The 19,887-nt window shown below is 42.3% G+C and overlaps 1 protein-coding gene across 2 annotated transcripts in view; it reads right to left on the bottom strand.

Moving 5' to 3' along the window:
• Positions 1-19,887, bottom strand: part of TCERG1 (transcription elongation regulator 1) — a 29,290-nt gene that overhangs the window by 5,065 nt on the left and 4,338 nt on the right. Inside the window, exons 5-15 of one of the 2 annotated variants that reach the window (XM_062501933.1) lie at positions 17,380-17,622; positions 13,749-13,811; positions 12,332-12,529; positions 10,981-11,096; positions 9,806-9,894; positions 9,361-9,521; positions 8,537-8,624; positions 7,397-7,532; positions 6,449-6,538; positions 5,605-5,723; positions 3,514-3,664 (exon numbers count right to left, since the gene is read on the bottom strand). In XM_062501933.1, coding sequence (XP_062357917.1) covers positions 3,514-3,664; positions 5,605-5,723; positions 6,449-6,538; positions 7,397-7,532; positions 8,537-8,624; positions 9,361-9,521; positions 9,806-9,894; positions 10,981-11,096; positions 12,332-12,529; positions 13,749-13,811; positions 17,380-17,622 — 1,454 coding nt within the window. The remainder of the gene's footprint in view (positions 1-3,513; positions 3,665-5,604; positions 5,724-6,448; positions 6,539-7,396; positions 7,533-8,536; positions 8,625-9,360; positions 9,522-9,805; positions 9,895-10,980; positions 11,097-12,331; positions 12,530-13,748; positions 13,812-17,379; positions 17,623-19,887) is intronic. The other variant, XM_062501934.1, reaches the window with a different exon arrangement.

Below are 19,887 nucleotides of genomic sequence, written 5' to 3'. Positions count from 1 at the left end.
TGGCATGTCATGTTTCTGTCTGTCACAGCCATTGCAAGGGCTGGCAGAGGATCAACCACAGCAGGTTTCATTTCAATACAAGGAACCAGCATGTTTTCATCCAGAGTCCCAGAACCAGCAGCTGCAGGGCAACTACTGTGCCTTTACTAGATAGCTTGATTTCTGGGGAAGATGATGTCCCTGCTCCTGCTGCACTTTAGCTCCTAGGTCACCACACATTCCTGGGCTGGCCCTTCAGCCTCCCCTGCCAAAGCAGAGGTGAGGGGCTGGTCTGCCCTGCTCCCTGGGGCCAGGGGATGCTCCAGGGCAGGGCAAAAGGTTCTGCCTCCACAGCACCCCACACCCTGCCGAGCCACCAACTCCACACAGCTTTATGGCACACAGATTAAAACCCAAAATCCAGGAGGAGGACTGACTGTACTTGATACTTCTCTCCCCTCCCCATCCCTTAAAAAAGGGAAAGCAGGAGAAGCAGTTTAGCTGCAGAACACTGAGGTTCCTCAGGGAAGGGAGCAGATGGACAGAGCAGGCTCCAGCTTGCCAGAGACCTGGCACATCCTCACCCTCTAAAATGTGTTCAGTAATGGAATGAAGAGCAGCACAACCTGCAGCCTTGCCCACCAACACTTTTAGTTCTTCAAAATATCAACATATAAACATAAAAAGGCTCTATAAGCTTTCTTTACTATACCAAAGGAGATTAAGACAGTAAAGCAGAGTTCAGGAACCAGCACCTTAGTGCCAGTGGGATGTTGTGCTACACCTACAGCACTACTGCTTTATCTTAAAGGAGCTCAACAAAATGCTAAGCAAACTGTTTATTCATCGTAAAATTAAGAATGTTGTTTCAAAACATCATAAAACATGCATGCAGTTTAAAAATATGAAGCTTTCTAAGCCATGGCATTTGAAATATTTGTTAGAAACCAAACAGTCCCCAGCTGTTACTACAGAAGTCTCTAAGGTAAGGGTATCCCCAAGCTCTTGCACATATCACCTGTGTGTGTGTATTCCACAGGATGAGGTGCCAGGAGCAGTGCCACCAGCTGGCACACAAAGCTTCACCCGAGGCCACCAACACGGGCTGCAGAAGGTGCTCCTGCTGGAGCTGCCAGGGGCTCCCCTCCATCTCCTGGGAGCCCCTGCCCAGCTGTGTGGTACCAAGAGCAGCCCTCCCTCCCTGAACCCCTCTGGAGCTCCTCCCCAGCTGTGCAGCTGCCGTGGGACCAGCTGCAGCCTTGCCAGCTCCCGACTGGGCAGGAGACAGGAGGGCACAGCCAATTCCCTCCCCAGCAAAACCAACAGCACTTCAGGCTCGGTGCTCTAAAGCAGCTTTCACTTCACTCAGGTGCCCTGTACACAGCACAGGCACTGCCAGCTCATTTCAAATTTTAACAACAAGATGAAAATGTCTCAAATAATTGAGTCTAAAGCATCTCACCATGGAATAACATTTTGAGATGGCAGCTGTGGAGAGTGAGTGTGTGTCTGCACTCAGGGACCAAGGGCAGTATCACCCAGAGCTCTGGCTGGGGACAGCCACCACTGCAGGGTCTGCAGCCCAACATCTCAGCCAGGCTGTGTCAGCTGGGACAGCTCACACAGCTCACCCTGGGGACATGGCAAAAGGAGCAGCCTGGGCACCACTCCCTGCCCACAGTGCATTCCCTGATATCCTTAACCCCTCTGCTCCTCTCTGCCATCTGAGAAGTGCTGGCATGGTATTTACTCATTGAAATCAGGCACAGGAATAAAACCAGCCACTGGAAAAGCTGGCTGCTCCATCCCCATCCCATAAGTCATAACCCCGTAATGCAAAATCAAACATTATATATATAATGTAAAACCCTTACGTTAAAGATTTCTGTAAAGTTGATTCTCCCTAAGTAAAGATTTGGACAGACTGAGAAAGCTTCAGGTTAAATGCCTTAAAGTTTCTTTTATGTTTTAAGCACTTTCAAAATCAAAGGAAAATAAAGCTGAAAACATTTCAGGTGTATTTAGAAGTCTTTTTTTTTTTTTTTTTTTTGGCAGTTAACACATTGCAGGTACAACTCTCATCACTTCACAAGGAAAAAAACTAAAAAAATGTAAAGTACCGGAACTGCGGGAGGCTAAAGTCACCACACAGAGATACCAATGCTTTCCTCACTAGGGAATCCCATAATATTTGCGTGTCAGTGATTGACAGCTGTCAGACTGAACTGATTGACAGGCCGCACAGCACATAACTGTAAAGTCTATCCACTTGTTATAAAACAGAATACATAAAATGGTTACAAAAGGCTTTTGGAGAAAAAAAAAACATTATTCAAAGCAAACAAATACAATCTCTTCTTTTAACTTTTCAACTTTAGAACAATCATGCAACAACAAAACTAGTATTTATTCTTTAAGTCTTCAACTGCACTATTAAGCTGCAAAAATGCTTTAAAATTCCATATTCACAATCAAACTGCAGTATGCAAAATCTAGTCTTGAACTACATCAGTTCCCCTCTGAAAGCACAATCATTTATGGAAAACAGCAGCAATAAGGCAATATTTGAGAAAGTCAAGTACAGGATAAAATTATACCAGATCACCTAGATTTTGAAAATATGCAAAGCTTCTCAAAGAATGAAACGGTCCCCAGATCTGACCGGTCCCCCAGCATTTCTCTCTCCTGTAAGTATTCCAGATAGGGAAATCTGCAATAACTTCACACTACATAATAAAAATTGCAGACTTCCACATGTCCAAAATGATTGGCTTCAGAGGTGACCTTCTCCACTCACACACACACAGGGACGTGGCAGTAAGTGGCCCCAGGTTTTGGTGACCCCATCTGATGTCCCATCTCCAGGGGGGAGAGCTGCTCCCCACCACGGCCAGTGCAGGCACCTGACACTGGGAGTTCATTAATCTCTAACAGCTGACCTTTAAATCTAATATGGGGCAGTTTATACATAAGATCTACTTACTCAAAGCTTAAAAAGTGCCTCCCTAAGTGCCTGCTTTGGGATGGAAAGGGAACTGTTTGAAACTTGGAGAGACTATTCTCAGGGAATTACAAAGTTCTGCCCCCACTGAGAGAACAGAGAGGTTATGACCAGTTTGGAGTTCCAGCCAAACAAGGTAATAATATTCCTTTGCATTTTTGTGTGTCAGGATAAAAGAAGTTAATTAAAAAAAAAAATAAAGTCAAGCATTATTTCAGCTGAAAAGATAATGTTACTGCTTGGGTAAATTTAAAAAAAACAAAAACAAAACAAACAAACAAAAAACGGTGTTGTTTAAGCAAACTCAGCTTCACAGGTGAACACAATCCAGTTCTAAATACTTAAAAAAGTCAGTAGACTGCAAACTTGAAATTGTTCAGAAAGACCAGAGGGACACCCCTGAAGTGTCTGCCTGTAAGAGCTCTAGGAAAGGGCAGGCTTGTGTCTTGGGGAAGGCTCAGGGAAGCCAAGCACTGGCTCTGTCCCATCTCACTCACACCACTTACACTGCTGGAACTCAAGAGTCCCCTTACCTTCTCTCCCCTGGTCTTCGAGTCTTCCTTCTCCTTCTTTCTTGCCGCTGTGATAAACTCATTAAACAAGGCCTCTCGATCTTTCATCTTTTCAATTGCCTTGAACCTCGAGTCTTTAGCATGCTTGGCTGCAAATTCACTAAAAGTAGTTCTGCAACAAAATGGCAAGTGAACTCATTTGGCAGAGCTGTCTGGGCTGGGAGGCAGGTTCAGCAGGGAGGTGTTTCCTCTGCTGCAATACATGCCAGAGCACAACTGACAAAAACCCAAAAGGCAAATCCTGTGGTCTCACTACAGAGTTGCTCGACCAATGAACTCTACAGAAGGAGTCAGCACTCACACAAGAGGTGTTTGTCAGAGACTTACAAGGGTGGGTTGGTTTGTTCAGATACAGCCACCTGCAGAAGGGGCAGGCATAGAGAGAGACTACAGTGCAACCAAGGAGAAGAAACAAAAAAAATCCTCAGTTGTCTACAAAACTCTTTTCTGTGGGTCAGCAGTTCAGTCTGTCCAGGTATTTCACAGCTGTGAAACCAAAAATCCCAGGTGCATTCACTTGCAGCCAAACCATGCTAAGAGTTTACCAAGAAAGCCAGCCTTTGACAGGAGTCCCCACAGAACAGGCTGTACCAGCTCTTCCCCTTGCAGTGCACATTGCAGAGTCTGAGCTTAAAGCACACAGGGCTGAAACCCCTTCAAACACCATGGGCAGAGGCAGCAACACTGGGCTTTCAATCCCTCATCCCACAGCGTTTCCCTGACCATTCTCTCACCTCCAGGGCCAGATTCCAACCTGTGCAGTAGGTACATTACTGCCACTTACCTCGGAAAAAAATCACTACTGTGCTTTTTCCAAGCTCTGATGCAAATCTGGCCCCAAGAATACGTGAGACACTTATAATCATACGAATGTTTTCATCACAGCATGGAAATAATTAGACTTGGAAAATCCAGCCTACTGTTGCTGTAGGGTAAATTGAAACAAGAAGAGAATTTGGTAGCTTATTCAAAAGGATTAGAAAGTGAATGTACAGCTAGATTGAAGAACAAGAGCTGCTCAAGTGAAGTGGAACACAAACTCTTGAGCATGTTGGACTGAGATGGATGATAAAAAACCAGTCTGGCACTCACAGAAGTACAGCAATATCTTTAGACAAACACTGAAACCAGAAGACAAAGGATAAGATTAAACAAGACAGTATTTCAGCTGGAATTCTCTTTCCCACCCCAGCCCATAATCAGGTAAAGAATCAGTCCCAACACAACACACTAAAGATTTGCTGAAAGCTGAGGATACTAAAGCTAACATAACTGTTTCTCAAGGCATTTCCATGCCTCCACTCTTCCAGCCTACCACTGTGTTATCAGTCAGCTCTGAAGCAATTTAAAAGTTACCATAACACTGTAATCAAATTTCCAAAATGAATCCCTGGAAAAAAACTGAGCTGAAATGAAACAAATGAGCTGTTATTTCACTGGGAGACAATTAATGCCAGATGAGCCAAGAGATGCTGAAAGAGGATGCCTTGGAGCTTATCAGGTGACATAATCATGTATCTCATGATCTCTGTGTGAAGAAGCTGTGAAACAAATAAAGCCAGCAGTGAAACCTTGAATGTACATTCACTGTCATCCCCTCGCTCTGACTGCTGCCACTGGTCTGAATGTGAGGGGGCTGTAACCAGTGCTGTATTAAAGCAACCAGAACATTTTATCACATCATCATTGACATAGTTTGTAACAAGAAAAACATCCCTTCAGACCCCTCCAAACCCAATAAACCTCCCTAGTACTTCTCAAAAACTTATTAAGAACAAACAGGGTTACTAAAGAAACTTGGGGTGGATCCGAGGCCTTTCTCACAATCCAGGCAGCATGCTGGAGATTTCTTCAACTTGAAATATGTAAATCACAAGTTCTACTACCTCATGGATTAGGCAAAAACAAGCACACAAAGGAACAAAGCACACAACAATATCTGATGATTTTTCTCCTCTTTTCCCATTTTGAATAAGGTTAATCAACCCAAAACCACCCAACACACTGCATCCTAGTAGAGCTTATGCACATGAACCACAAAGAAACTCCTACCTTGGATTAATCTTTGCTTCTTCCATCATTTTCTTGAAATCCTCCTTGGCCTGCATTATTTTATTTTTCTTCTCCTTGCGCTCCTCCTCTGCTCGGGTTTTCACATACTGATCAAACACCTACAGAAACACCAGTCACCCACAGCAAACACACCAGTGACACACAGAAGCTCTAAGGACAAGGGAGGAAAAATCCCACTTCTTTCCTTCTCTCTGGTTTCTTTTCCTCTCTCCACAGAATCAACACAGAAGAGGCAGAAATCTTAGAGACATTTTCTACTTCAATACGGAAATGCTCCAAGCTGCTGCACACGCAGTGTGCTGTACCTAACACACCATCTGAGACCCAGAAGAAGTTGCTTACACATTCCAGTTAACATTTTCCTGAGTCCCATGTTTTAGACACTTCCCATGCTTTTGAAGCTTTCAATTTCCCTACATTCACTCAAAGAAAAGCTACTGAAGTGAGAACTTGCTTAACAATAAAAATGCACTTCAGGTTTCCCCCCAAACACCATTTGAAAAAAAAAAACCAGCTAGATTACTTTTTGTGTCAATACTCTAATAAGATACTGATGACTCTCACTTTTTCATTCAGGTTTTAGCAGTGCTCTGTAAGACACACAACTTCCACTGTGTTAAAATATGAGACCTTCCAACCACAGGAAATAAAGACTATCAACACTTCCCCTTGCTGGTTTCTTCCATTTCCAGGCAAACCCTAATCATGACAAAAATCTCTTGCAGTACTAATTAGTCTGAAAGGTCTGCAGAAACAAAGACTGAGGATTCAGATAAACCTGTAGTAGCTGTGTCTGCATGAGAAGTGAATTTAACTGTTTTACCTGCTTCCTCTCTTTTGGGTTGAGCAGCAAGTAACGAGGATCAAACACGATCTTGTGCAGCTCTTTCTCCCATGTTGAAAAGGCGGAGACCTTTAATTACATGAAGACAAATATGCAAATTATACAGCAGTTTTATAGTTTTCCTTGAAACCACTAAGATGTAATACTAAGGGAACCAAACTCATCCTGGAGTTTTCATCACTAATGGATGACAGAGGCTGTTGTAGAAAATTTCAACATCAATTTCCTCTGAAAACTAGAGGATAATACACATTTATTTACTACTGCTGTGTGACATTATAAATGAAATGTACATCAAAAGAGACCCTTGAGGAGCTGTGTTCCATAGACAGCTGGAACCATTTCCATTTTTTAGATACTATCCAAATTTATATTCAACTAGTTTCATTTATCAAAATTGATTGGCATCAAGTAGATTTCTTTAGTTAACTAAAAGCAAAACGTCTCCCATTTAAGGATAAGACTGTACAGACTAGAGTGGAAGTTGCTGCTTTTTTCAGTAGGAACATTTCCACAAACATTAAAGATGTGTCCAGTTCGTGTGTCCTATTCATCTTCAATGCCAATTTCCACTTAGGTAATTATTTAATTTGGGGAAAAATACAGTCTTGACCCTGTCATTCTAGGAACACAGAAATCAAAACTCTGCTGTAAGTTTCTTTGAAATCTGGAGTCCTGTACCAAGACCATTCATTGATCAGAGGAAGGATGAGATGGCTTCTGTACACAAGGTTTGGAACTCGCCAAGAACTGAGAGCTCTGCATGAACCTCCCTCTCTCCCTCCTCACACACACACACAGCTCTGGTCTGAACCTCCCTCTCTCCCTCCTCACAGAGATGCGATCTGAACCTCCCTCTCTCCCTCCTCACACGCACAGATCTGATCTGAACCTCCCTCTCTCCTCTCACACACACAGGTTTCTGACCCCTCTTTCCAGCAGCATGTCCTTGAACTGCTTCATCCGAGCCTCCAGTGGGACGATGGCTCTCTCTCGAGCAGCTTTAATCTCAGCCTCCATAGCAGCCTCCTTCTCAGAATCAATGTCTTTGATATCATCTTTCCTGAAAAAAACCCCAAACACAATGAGTAAATTGAGAAGTAAAACGCCAGCCCTGGAGGTCAGAACCTGAACCACACCAGGAAAGGGTAGGTATCACTGATCATACCAGAAGAACAGGCTTACAATCCACGAAAGCCATTCTCAGAGGTGGATAGGAATACTTTCACACCCAGAGCTCAGAACCCAAGGTATTCCAAGTAACTTCAGTGCCAATAGATGATTCCAAAGCAATCAGCACAGTCTGGCTGTACTCAAAGGTCTTACTAGACATGCAGTGGATTTTACATCAACAGCACTATTTTTCTAACTCTCTGTTCTGGGCCATGAGGCACTGAGGGAGTTTGTGCAGGTTGGGAGCACCTCACAATGACACCAAGAAAGCTGAGACACAGGTGAGACCTCACCCATCCAAAAGCTTCTGGAGAAGTGTGCTGATTTAGGTTTACCAAGAGCAAATGCACTTCATCCCAAACAAACCCCCAGCCCCTACTGATAACAGCTCCATGATCTTCCCTAAGATGACCGTAAAACCACTTTTAAAACCACGTGTATCTCATATATCAATTCCAAAAGGTAAACCAGACCAAAAGACATAAGCCAAACTTGGAAACATTTGTAACAGTGAAAATAGAGGAACCGCTATGAAAATCTGGCTGGCAGGATATTTTGACAACAAAGTCTTCTGCCCAGAAATTAACAAATAACAAGCAAGCTGTTTAAGACACACTACACTCAAAATATTCTTTGGATTCACCAACTTGCACCATTTATTTCCATTTCAAGTAACTTCCAAAACATATGCTATTTCCTCTCTGCGCAGGTTTCACCTGTCTCAGGGAAATATCAAATACCTGAGCTGCTGAGCAGCAGAAAGCTGAGGACTCTTTTCACCAACCCTGTCTGTTCCCATTCTATTCTGCTGGACACAACACACATGGCTCAAGCAACAAACTTCAGTTATTTTACCTACACAGATCACTTGGTATTGAAAAAGCAAAAACTTACTTGCGCTTTTTTATTTTAATAGGCTCATCTTCATTTGCTTCCTCTGCAGCTTCATGCTCTTCTCTAACTGCAACAGATTTCAATAAGACTTCAGATTTTATATTGATGAAAATTTTTAAACTTACGAGTGAAACCTCATTCATAAACCAAGGACAACATGTGCAGCAATTGTGTTCTGACCAAGGAAGAAAACATGTGGCTCTCAGTCACTTTCAGAGTAACACTATGGGAATCTGGGGACTTCAGCCAACTTGAAATTTAAAATGACAAACACTGATCTCTTATTTTTAGGGGAAAACAACTCAGGCTAAACAGTCTAGTGAAGCACATTCGGATCTACTTGATTACCTGCACTTAGCTCTCCTCCAACTACAAAGCCAACATATCGTCCCAGGACCACTTCCTAGAACTCAGGCCAGAGAGGTCTCATCTCTGCAGCCTTTTGAACGTTCTCTCTTGGCAGCTATTTCAAAACTCTATTCCAACTGGTGATCTCAAACTTAACTTCTCTTCTGTGAGAGCCTGTTTGTACATTATGATTCATCTTTTCTGGTCTCTTTCTTACAAAATAAATACAAACGCTTTTTTTAGTCAGTAAAAACTAAGGGGATTTTCAATCTGTTGGCATTTAGAAGAACAATCAATTTTGTTAGTATCTACTTCCTTCAGTGGGCTGTCTTTCCCCCAAAGGACTCCACAATCTGAATTCCACTTTTTCAGTATGTCCTTACATTTCTGTCACTTATTTAAATGTTACAAGCTTTGGAAAGTGAAGTGGTAAGTTATATTTATGCTTCCTAAGAAGGCAATAAGATTGCTCTTACTAAGTTTTTTTCCTTCTTCCATTCCCTTTTTGTGAGGAGGTTCTTGAATGATTTTGTCCACATCAGCTCTCCCGATGAGGTCGTCGGGCCGGTCCCACATGGACAGCCGGGTGGTGGGGTTGTAGAAGAACACTCGCTCGTCCCCAGTCCACACCACACACCTGCTCGTGGGAAGGAAGGCTTGCATTACCTCCACTCCCTGGGCTCCTGCTGAGCGTCCACACACTGAACACCATGGTCACAGGCAGACCCAGGTTCTGCTGACTGCACAACTGCCAGACATTGCTACTGCCCAGCTGTGACCCTGAACTGATGCTTTTCTCTGCTGCCAGGTTTGAAAATACAGTAATTGAAATATTAAAAATGCAGCCCACTAAGAACATGCTCTCCACACTTGCTCTAACTCCCCAGCAGCACTGTCAGTCCCACAGCAGCAATGACCTACCATGGGGTGCCTGGAATTGGGGTGGTGGCCACTGGCTTGGCCTTCTGAGCTGCCTTCTCTTCCTCTGTCATTTCTTCCTCTTTTGGCTCCTCAAGGGAAAAAACAAGTTTGATGATCAGGCAATTACAATTAGCTAATTATTTATTACACAGTAGCCAACTTGTTTTACTGAAACCATGCTGACAAAGACACCTCGACCCCGCCTAGAACAGAAGCACTGAAATTGCAACAACAGCTGCTACTCCAAAATCTCAATTCCAAAACCTCTAAGCATTTAATTAACGTTTGACTTCGGAAAAACCTTACTTAAATACCTTCTAAGATCTGCATGAGTCCTGGAAATCCAGGAGGGCCTGGATACAGGTGTAAGGGTGTATTTTCAGAGAATGAAATCTTCATTTATTCTTAAAATCAGTTCATTTGGTAATGGGACACACAGTATGAAACAGTGAAAATCTGAAATAACCTCTGTAGCAGAAATCAGCAAACTGGTAACTACCTCAGAAATAAACAGTGGAGTGGCAGAAAAACCCAGCAACTGAATTCTGTGATTTTGCCTATTAAACCACATTGAAGTTCACAGAAATCAGGATAAAAGCTTTGATTTTTATTTAAACACCCCTTAACAGCCTCAAAAACTATGCTGTTCAGGACAGCAAAATGCCTCCAAAAGGAGAAGTTACTTTTGTTTACTGAAAACACTACAGCCCTTTCTAGGACACATGTTCCTAACAGCCTCAACCCAGCAGTTACAGCACAGGGGGAACATGTAAGCTTTGTGACAAACTGCTCAAAATAATGAAGCAAAGAAATAGAGGAAAAAAACTATTAAATATTTCAAACATTCAAGACAAGTTGCATTTTTTGAGCACCATAAAATCAGTGAGAGAACACATCTGTGTAATGAGCTAACCTCTGTCCCATGCTCTTACTAACTCCTTAACTGACATATTATATATATATTTCTTTTGAATGCTTTTTTTTCCCTTATGCAAAGAAATTAAAGAAAGAAAGATCTGACTCCAAAAAGGGAGGCTTTCAAAGCCCCTCAGGAATTTAAGAACTTGAATTAGTTGGCATTAACCATGGCTCCTGCCAACCTGCCTGGGCTAAGATGCAGCCAAAGTAGAGGAATGTGAGACTTCAGACTGGCTTTTGGATTCAAGGTCTTTTACCTCCTTTATCAATTCTTTTATGGGTTCTTCTTTAGACTCCTCTTCCTCTGTCTCCATTGGTAAAGGCTCCTCCGAGGGTTCTTTAATTGGCTCTTTGACCTTCTCTTCCATTTTTTCTAAATACAGATTACAGTCTTCTTGAGTATTATTAAAAAACCACTGTAGAACCACAACAAATTTCTTTTTATGGGTATAGTTTTCTAAATACAACACCAACCCAAAGCTTCTTTTCAATATATTCTCACCACTCTCTGTCTGCCTTGGGCTCTACAGTGTCTGCTTATAAAGTTGTAGTTACCCCTTGTGCCAAGATCTACTTGGTACTGGAAAATGAAATCTTGTGAGGCAGCTATTATGCTAAAAGGCTGACTAAAGGGTACTAAGAGATATGCAAAACCAGTAATAATTCTTGACCAACAGTGCAACACTGAAGACCACTTTCACATTTTTAAGCTGCAGACAAAAAAAAATAAAAATCAGAGACAACGTAGAACCACGTGGGGATTTCTCTGCATTCATTTATAAAAAGTATAAAACATATAATCTTCTCTCAGCAAAATTAGAATTTGCTGTCTTGGACACTTTCATCTCAGTAAAAAGACCTATTATTTAACCTGATTTATTAGGAAGATGGGCATTAATTGAACCAACAGTGTAAGTGTCCTGTATCTGTCTAAACAAAGACTTCTTGTAAATAAAAATACAGGAGACAATAAAAGGCACAAGTATTTGGATTTTCCTTCTAAAAGACTTTATGAGCTCAACAAGAGCCACAGGACTTTTGCCCCTTCCTCCTTATTTATGATACAAGAGGAATTTCTCTCCATATACCACCACCCATGGATCTAATGTGCATTTACATGAACACAACGTAGGGAAGTAGACAGAGGGAGGTGACATTATTTTACTTCATACTCCCAATCTATTTAGACATTTAGTTTTTCAAGATCTGAAATCCAGCACAATGATCTTCATTTTTCTCCTGGTCTACAGCCCTTAGTATGACTCAATTTCCCCTCAATTCTCCTCACTTTCTGTCTGCAACTGGAACCTTCTCCAACATGTGTGCAGGGGAGGTACTCGCCTCCTACTGCACAGGAACATGCACGTGCCCTAGGCACAGGATTTGGAAGCAACTCTAGAACCAAAAACTCTCACAGTACAGTGGGAAACACGCTGCATCTTTCAGACTGAAGACCAGCTCAGGTGGATCCTCATAACCAGAACTTCAGAACATTAAGGGAGATCAGGGATTAGAAATACCGCCGCTCACACTTCCAAACACGACCACTGATGCTCTGAGCACTGCTCCCAGTACAAAGCTGAAGAAAAAACAAAAAAAACGAAGTACCTTTCTCCTTCAGTTCTTGGGGTTTTTCCCACGTGGACTCCAGAGTCCTGTTGTTGTAGTAGTAGGTCTTGCCATCTGCAGTTTTGTACTCTGTCCACTCGGAGACGGCGGCTCCGGCCAGCGAGGCGGGGGAGGCAGCGATGGCCACCTGTGGGTGGATCATGGGCACGATGGGGGGAGCCATGCCCGGCAGCACTCCTGGGCAGAGGGAACAAGGAACAAGGAGAGAACACAGTGAGTGACCGTGCAGGGCCTCAGGAACAGCACCCAGCACGTCACTGACTTCACTTGCAAATATTCAACCCGTAGAAATGAACAGAAGGGTTGTTTTCAAAGTTAAATTGGAACGCAAGGCATCGTTACCCAATTTCCTTCCTGTGTTCTGCAATCAGGAATGCCCATTACCAGGCAAAATGGCTTTTAATTAATTTGTGTAATTCTGCAAAGCACAAAACTTGTTAGCTTCTAGACATTTATTCTACCACTTTAAAATTAGGTTCTCTATTTATTATAAAAGGCTTTATCAGATGCCTGCAGCAAATAATTGGGGTTAAGTCTACCCCACTGTTTAATTATGCTGCCATTGTACGAGATATTCCTATTGCTCTTAAAAAAGGCAAGAGTGGATTGAATTTGAGCCACAGAACAGAACTCTGATAAATCTTAAATACTGGCATTAATTCAGAGCCTTGGATAAAACCTGATGAGAATGAAACAGTATCAGGTTGTTGGGTTTGTTGAAAAAAACTAATTTTATTGCAATCCCAAAGCAAAATGGCAAGTAAATATCCAAAGATAAGAAAGCCAGAATGCTGCAGTATCCTATTATCTCTCCACTTATCCCAACAAACTTGAGTATAATGAACAGATTTGAAATGACCAAGTTCTAGAACAACCAATTGGATAGGACTGGAACTTCAAGATTATAAATGTGAGCCTTTAACATAGAAAATGTCTTATTTTAAATAACAGAAATCACATATTACACATTGCATAACGTGTTCTCAGTGAGTGACTATTGGTAAATCCACAATTTGAAATGTGAAAGTTCACACTCAGACACACAGACACGCACACAACATGCGAGCACAGCCAGCCACTGCACATGTGGAGCAGGAAAACAAAAATCCACACGAGAAACTAGGAACCAAGTATGGGCATGAGAGTCACAGTCATTACAGAACTCAATGGTTACAGAAAACTGTACGGGAGTTTGAGTACAGAATAAGCTGACACTAACAGTTACCTGGGGAAGTTATCTCCTGACCAAATATGATACTTCATTTATACTGGTTTTGAAAATAAAGTATATGTAATCATTCAAGTAGGGAAGAAAATAAAGAAATAAAAGAAACAACCACATTCACTACCATGCCAACTTACAGACAAAACGAACTAGGATGGGTTTGGAAATTACCGGTCTTGGTGGTAGCGACTGTCTTTACATACGGGCAGCTGACTATTTGCATCATTGCTACACCTGCAAAACGGATAGGAAGCATGTTGGAAAGCTGCCATGGGATGTCAGCTACCACGGGGTGCTACGGACTTCCTGCCACAATTTGGAATGCCATTTGCAGCTGGCACAGAAGAAGCCTTCCAGCAAGAAAATGCGAATTGCTTTTGCTCCAACATTTTATGCCAGATCAAATAGAAAACTAATTTGAATCTGCAGCAACAGTCTCTGCCTATGTTAAACCAGCTGCTTAGCAAGTTATTGGGATGTCATTAAAAAGAAAAAGCATTTTTCAGTGAAGACTCAGGGGTTTAAGTTCATCCAAGGGGGAATGCAGCTCCCCTTGTAGGGCAGCACCACAGGAAATTATCCCACTAGTCGGGCTGCTTCCAGGCAGCCTCTGCTGGGACAGACCTGTGGGGAACAGCAGCACAATGAAACCCACAGGCTTTGAGCTTCCCAGCCCGCTGCTGCAGTTTGAGAGCAGAGTTAAGGGTAGAAGGACAGGCCTGAACTCATCAGAGCAGCAAAACAGGGCAGGGTGAACAGCCAAGTGCAACCCAGGGGGAAAGCTGAGGGTATCAGGGTAATTACAGCAAGGCTGGAGGTGCAAGAAAAGGGTAAAAGAAACCAAAGCAATGAAGCTGCAGACAGAGGTACACAAAGCTGTACTAGATCAGGGACATTTTCCTAATTTTTCATTATGAAGAATGGCATGAGCTGAAAATGCTTTAAAAGCCAAAACTCGCCTTTAAAGAGGTGGCACCATGCACTGGTCTGCTCTCCAGCTCAGTAAGAAATGACACAAAAAGGCACAAAAGGACGAGCAGCTCATCTTTGATCAGACCAAAATCAGACAAGGCTGAAGGGAATGCATTTCCAAAACCTCCATTTGGGGTGCAGAAGACAACTGTAGAAGTGCTCTCTGGCTGGTCCAGTCTGGATGCTCAGAAACTGAAACACTTCCACTCAAAAGTTTAAATTCATCATATGAAGTGGGAAATGCTCCAGTGGAAAGTGAAATTAAACCCCTGTTTAAAACCAAAGTAGTTTCTGGATTTGGTCATTAGAGATCTAGTATGCAAAGCATACATAAATACCGCCAATTTATTTGAAAATAAATTTGTGACAAGACAGATCTGTAACGTTTCCTAAAAATAATTTAAATGAGAGAATTGCAACTAGTTTTATTTATTAAAGTATTGGATTCAGACATAAAAGCATTGACTCATACAGCACTGATTGAAGTGTTTGTCTAAACTGGAAGGGTGGTCATGTTATGTATTTGACAATGGATCAGAAAATTCGTTTTGTTAAGGAAGTTACAGCATGTCTCCAATGTGAGTCAGTATAAATAACACAATCTGGGGATTGCTGGAGTTAGGGATGCTGCAGCACAGATTATACTGAGCAAACACCCAAGCTGTTTCTGCTGCCAAGGTCATTCCCAAACATAAAACTGACTTAAAACATAGGAATTGAGAGAAAGCAGACTTACTTTTTAAGATCTGAGATTATGGGATATAACTAATGAACTCTTCCATTATTCCCTACTACAGTTTAACACAGAGATTAACTTTGAAATCATCTGACAGTGGTATTGCTCAGCTCTGTCCCTGTAACTTCAGACCATCTGGCTGATATCATACCTGGTGCTGAAAGCCCCAAACACCTACAGCCTACCTGCATAAGACCTCCTGACTTCACCTGATACTGTCTTGAAATAATTTGACTTCTCTTCTGTTTCTTGTAAAATATTTTACAGATTTCATTTTCTCTTTCTGCGTTTAGAAACCATCACAACCAACTCAAGTCAGAATCAGCTGAAAGAAGCTGACAGATTTCATTCTGTAACTAAAAAAACTGACAAATCAGACCCACGAGTGGAAGGAGCACTCTGCTGCCAGGTGTCCTTCCTAGGTGCTATGGGCTCCACCTACAGCCCAGCTCACAGAGAGAACTGCTCAGAGCCAACACATCTGCCAGGGAAGTTCTGAAAAAAATCATTTCCAAAAATGAGTTTCAGGAGATTGATGTTCATACTATGTCTTTGCTCCTGTGCTGCACTACTCTCAAAACTTTTTGAATGAGAGCTCACAATAAAGCCCAAATTGGAAATACACCCAGAATCTCCATTTCCACTGGCACTCTTCTCCACTGTTCTGACCATCCTGTTTTACCCAACAGGGCACACCTGTGTAGATTATATCCCTCACACTGTGTAAGGACCCTTCATTCCATGCTGGTCCCTTGCTGGCAAGGTTAGAAATGGCAATTGAGAGCACTCAGCCAATCACCTTTAAGGTGTATCAGTTTCTATTACACTTCCAAACTTCACCAATAAACAGACTTCTTTCTCCTACCCTTCATTCATTCATTGTTCAGCCTGGAGTACCACGTTTAGAATATGTTTCCTGTACAAGTACTACACTGTGATTTCCTCTTCAAGCCAATGCAGATGAAAGTAGATCTGCCCAGTTATTTTAGAACTACTCTAAAATCAAAGGCAGCTAAAAGCTGGTGCTCTCTTCTAGCCAGCACTCTAACTGCTTTCAGGCTTTTTTCCCTTATCAAAGCAGTGTTCTGAAGGGTTACTTTTCATCCATCCAATGCAGTGGGGAGCTGAAGGCCTCCCTCCACATCCACTGGGTGGCTGCATTAGGAGGACAGCAGGAAGGTCAAAGCTTGTACAAACACTCAGAAACACCAAGATGCTGCTCAGAGCTGCTTCTTTGTCTTTTTAGATCTGAAACTAACTTGGATCCAATACAACTGCAATCTCCAACCTCCCTCGGCAACACAAAATCATCAGTTCCTGTGTATGTTTAGCGCCACTGTGCACTGGAGCACATCAATTTTGTATCAGAACAGGAACTCAATGGTATCCATGCAGATGAAGCTTGGTGTGTAAGTGCTAAGTGTCACTAGTGATCTCCTGGGAGGCCTCTGCAACAACTACAGACAGCGAGTCCAACGTTTTGCCAGCCTAAAATTCCTTCCTGAGGTATGTAAATATTTCATAAAAGTTTAAGGAAGTAAGATATATCCAGAAGAAGTGTGCTGCCATCTAAGGTTCTTTCTCTATGTTCTTTAAACCTAAAGCCCGTGGTTAACACCCTGGCACCCTAAATGCCTCATTATGGTCCTCAGGTCACACCTCAACACTCAGCATTCTACCCAGCCTAAGAGAACTGGGAACATCTGATATCACTGGGGTCATGATTTCCATGGCAATTCTTTCTGCTCATCCATGTCCTAGTGGATATTTATGCACAAGATTTAAAGTCTAAACAAAATAATTAGAAAAAAAATTAAAGCAATATTGCAATTAATAAAATACAGTGCTCAATATTCTCATTTAAGCATTATGTGTTTAAATGCAGCTGTTTTCTGCCAAGTATAGCAAAGAACTAGAAATCCAAAAAATGTATGTTCTTTGTTAATTAAAAAGTCTGTCTGCTAACCCTGAATTCTTTCAGAGATACTCTGAGGAGAGGATCCAGGCAAGTTCTGTACACAGTGGACACATGAGTGCAAACAACTGACAACATGGACATGTAGCAGACAAGACAATTACAGTTTGCCAATTTACCTGGAAGTGGAATAGGCATGCCAGGAAGGGGGACACGAAATGGAGGTACCATTACTGGTGGAAAAGCAGGAATTGCTGCAGTTGGTTGAGGTACTGCATGAGGAACTGCAGGAGGCAATGTCTGTGGGACTGGCTGGGGTACAGTCTGCACAGGTGTAGCAGAAGGAGCAGAGGTTGAAACACTGACTGATGGTGTGGCAACTGAAACACCCGAACTCGGGGTCTGGTCTTGTGTGGTAGGTGCTGATAAGAAAACACAAAGAACACCTTGTATCTTAGACACTGCAATAAATTGCTGCAAACATACTGGCGCTCTGTTTCCCAGTATAGCAGGTATGCTCAGATATAACCAGCAGGAAGACACTCCTGCCTTCTCTGGAACATTAAATATTCACAAAGAAAGTCAATTTCCAACTTTGATTTGTCCCATTCTTTACACCTAACATGTCTCTACAGCAGTAGCAGGGCTGTATCAAAGGACAAACACAGGCTGAAATGAGGTTCTATTCTGTTCAGAGAAACAGAAAAGGAACATTACAGCAAGTTTCCAATGGCAACAGGCTCTCCTTGTGTTACATGAACACAGGTTCTGCTTTTAACAGCAGCACGACAGCAGTTCTGCCTTAAACTATGCTGGGCTTTGCCCCCAGAACAGGAAAATGTCAATAAAAATGTGTAAATAAGCATGGAAAAGGAAAATGCTGTTCCTTCAAAAGCTGCAAGAACTTTCTTGGTCTGCCCCCCAGCAGGAAAACACACAACTGGCATTCAGTTTTATAATCCTTGCAGCATGACTGGTTTAAATTTCAAATTGTTTTAATTGGGAGCAAACAGTCTCACAGCACAGAGCAACAGGAACTTGAGACAAGTCTGCTTAAACTTGTAAACTCACTCTGTAAGATTTGGTGCAGAGGAGAAGGGGGAAAAAATAAAGAAACCACACTACTTAACAGCCATATTCCAATGGGCACGCCGTGCATTTTCTATTACTACCAGAAACATTCCAAACAACATACCAGCATTAGCATATTTAAATAAAGATTTTTGATCTTTCAATAAGTGTTTCAGAAAGGGTGAAAGTTCTTAGCAGTGCCAAACATTTAGGGAAACAGAGCAGACAGTCAGTATGTGATTTGTAAGACCTAAGTCAAATAAGTACAAGGCAAGAAGGAAGCTCAGCCAGAAGTTCCAGGGTATTTTTACAGGCCAAGTCTAAGAGTTATAAAATTACTTTAAATTATAAAATTTCATTGCCTAGGCACAGACAGCAACAGTAACAGTTCTTGAAAGCAAAGACAAAGTTTAGCAGATAGAACAGGTAGAAGTGGAACAGATTGTCAGCATTCAACATTGGAAAATTCAACTTCAGAGAAGGTGCATTAAGTGCTGCTCCCAAAGCACGACTAGCTCTCCCCAGCCTGACACTGGGTCAGGAGTTAACATTTACCTCCCATCTGACTTGTTACTCAGCACAACAGTTAGAGCAGACCATAGTTCAACACAGAGAATTAATACCACACTGAGTTACCCTTCAAATTAAACAAAAGCCCCCAAATGCTTTGAGGAATACAAGTTCTTTGCTGCTCTAATGACGTGTCCTCCCTCCAGCCTAAATGACAGCAGAATTGGAGGATTACCTAAATTTGACTCCCTTTAACACACAAATTCTGAAGTTCAGATTAAATGGTGAGTTAAGCTTGCCTTCTCTCACCTATTACACAAAAAAGATGAATCCCAGAGAATGCAACTCGACCCCACAGCAGGACCTGGAAGAGCTCATGTCCTGCACACTCCCTGGCCTGGCTCAGTGTACACGTCTGAGACAGTGCAGCTACAATGCCCAATGTCCCCAGCCAGATTTCTGCTCAGCACCAATGCTGTCTGTCTGTGGCCCTGCTAGCAAGACAGGATGAGCTCTGAGCTGCTCCTTCCCCTGCACACCTCACTCTGGCACGGGGACTGACCTCACTCCTCCCTGCTGTTGACACACTCACAGAAAACAGACCCACAGTACCTAACACACACCTCTGTCATCGTGCCTGGGCAGCACACACGTGCCAAAGTGCAGTGCAAACCACGCTGCTGTGTGCACAGCCATGCATTTATGTGCATGCTGCATAAATTCAGTCCCCCTTCCTTAGTTAGAAAACCACTGCAAGCAAAGACTCAGTCCATGAAAGCAGCAGTAATCTCCAGACTATCATTCAAAGGTCACAAATGAATAAAAATGGCTCCAAGGACTTTCTTTTTCCTCTCTGTGGAACTCTAGAAAATAGGAACTGAGAAGGCTTAGACAGAAGAATAATGCTAATAAAAATAATACAACAAATAATCTCTACTCTGTAATCAACCAGTGCTCACAGACCAGCAGCTCTGAGACCCCGCCTACAGAAACATCTAAAAATGCCATGGAGAAAATTGCTACAACTAAACTCCTACCTCAGATCAAGGTTTCTTGTGAAACATTTTTAAAAACAATTTAGCTCTATCTATAGTCAAAAGGAAATA

This window comes from Cinclus cinclus, chromosome 14, assembly GCF_963662255.1.
Source record: "Cinclus cinclus chromosome 14, bCinCin1.1, whole genome shotgun sequence".
Lineage (NCBI taxonomy): Eukaryota > Metazoa > Chordata > Aves > Passeriformes > Cinclidae > Cinclus > Cinclus cinclus.
Note: the sequence above shows the minus strand (reverse complement) of the source record. Positions and strands in the feature narration are given on the sequence as shown.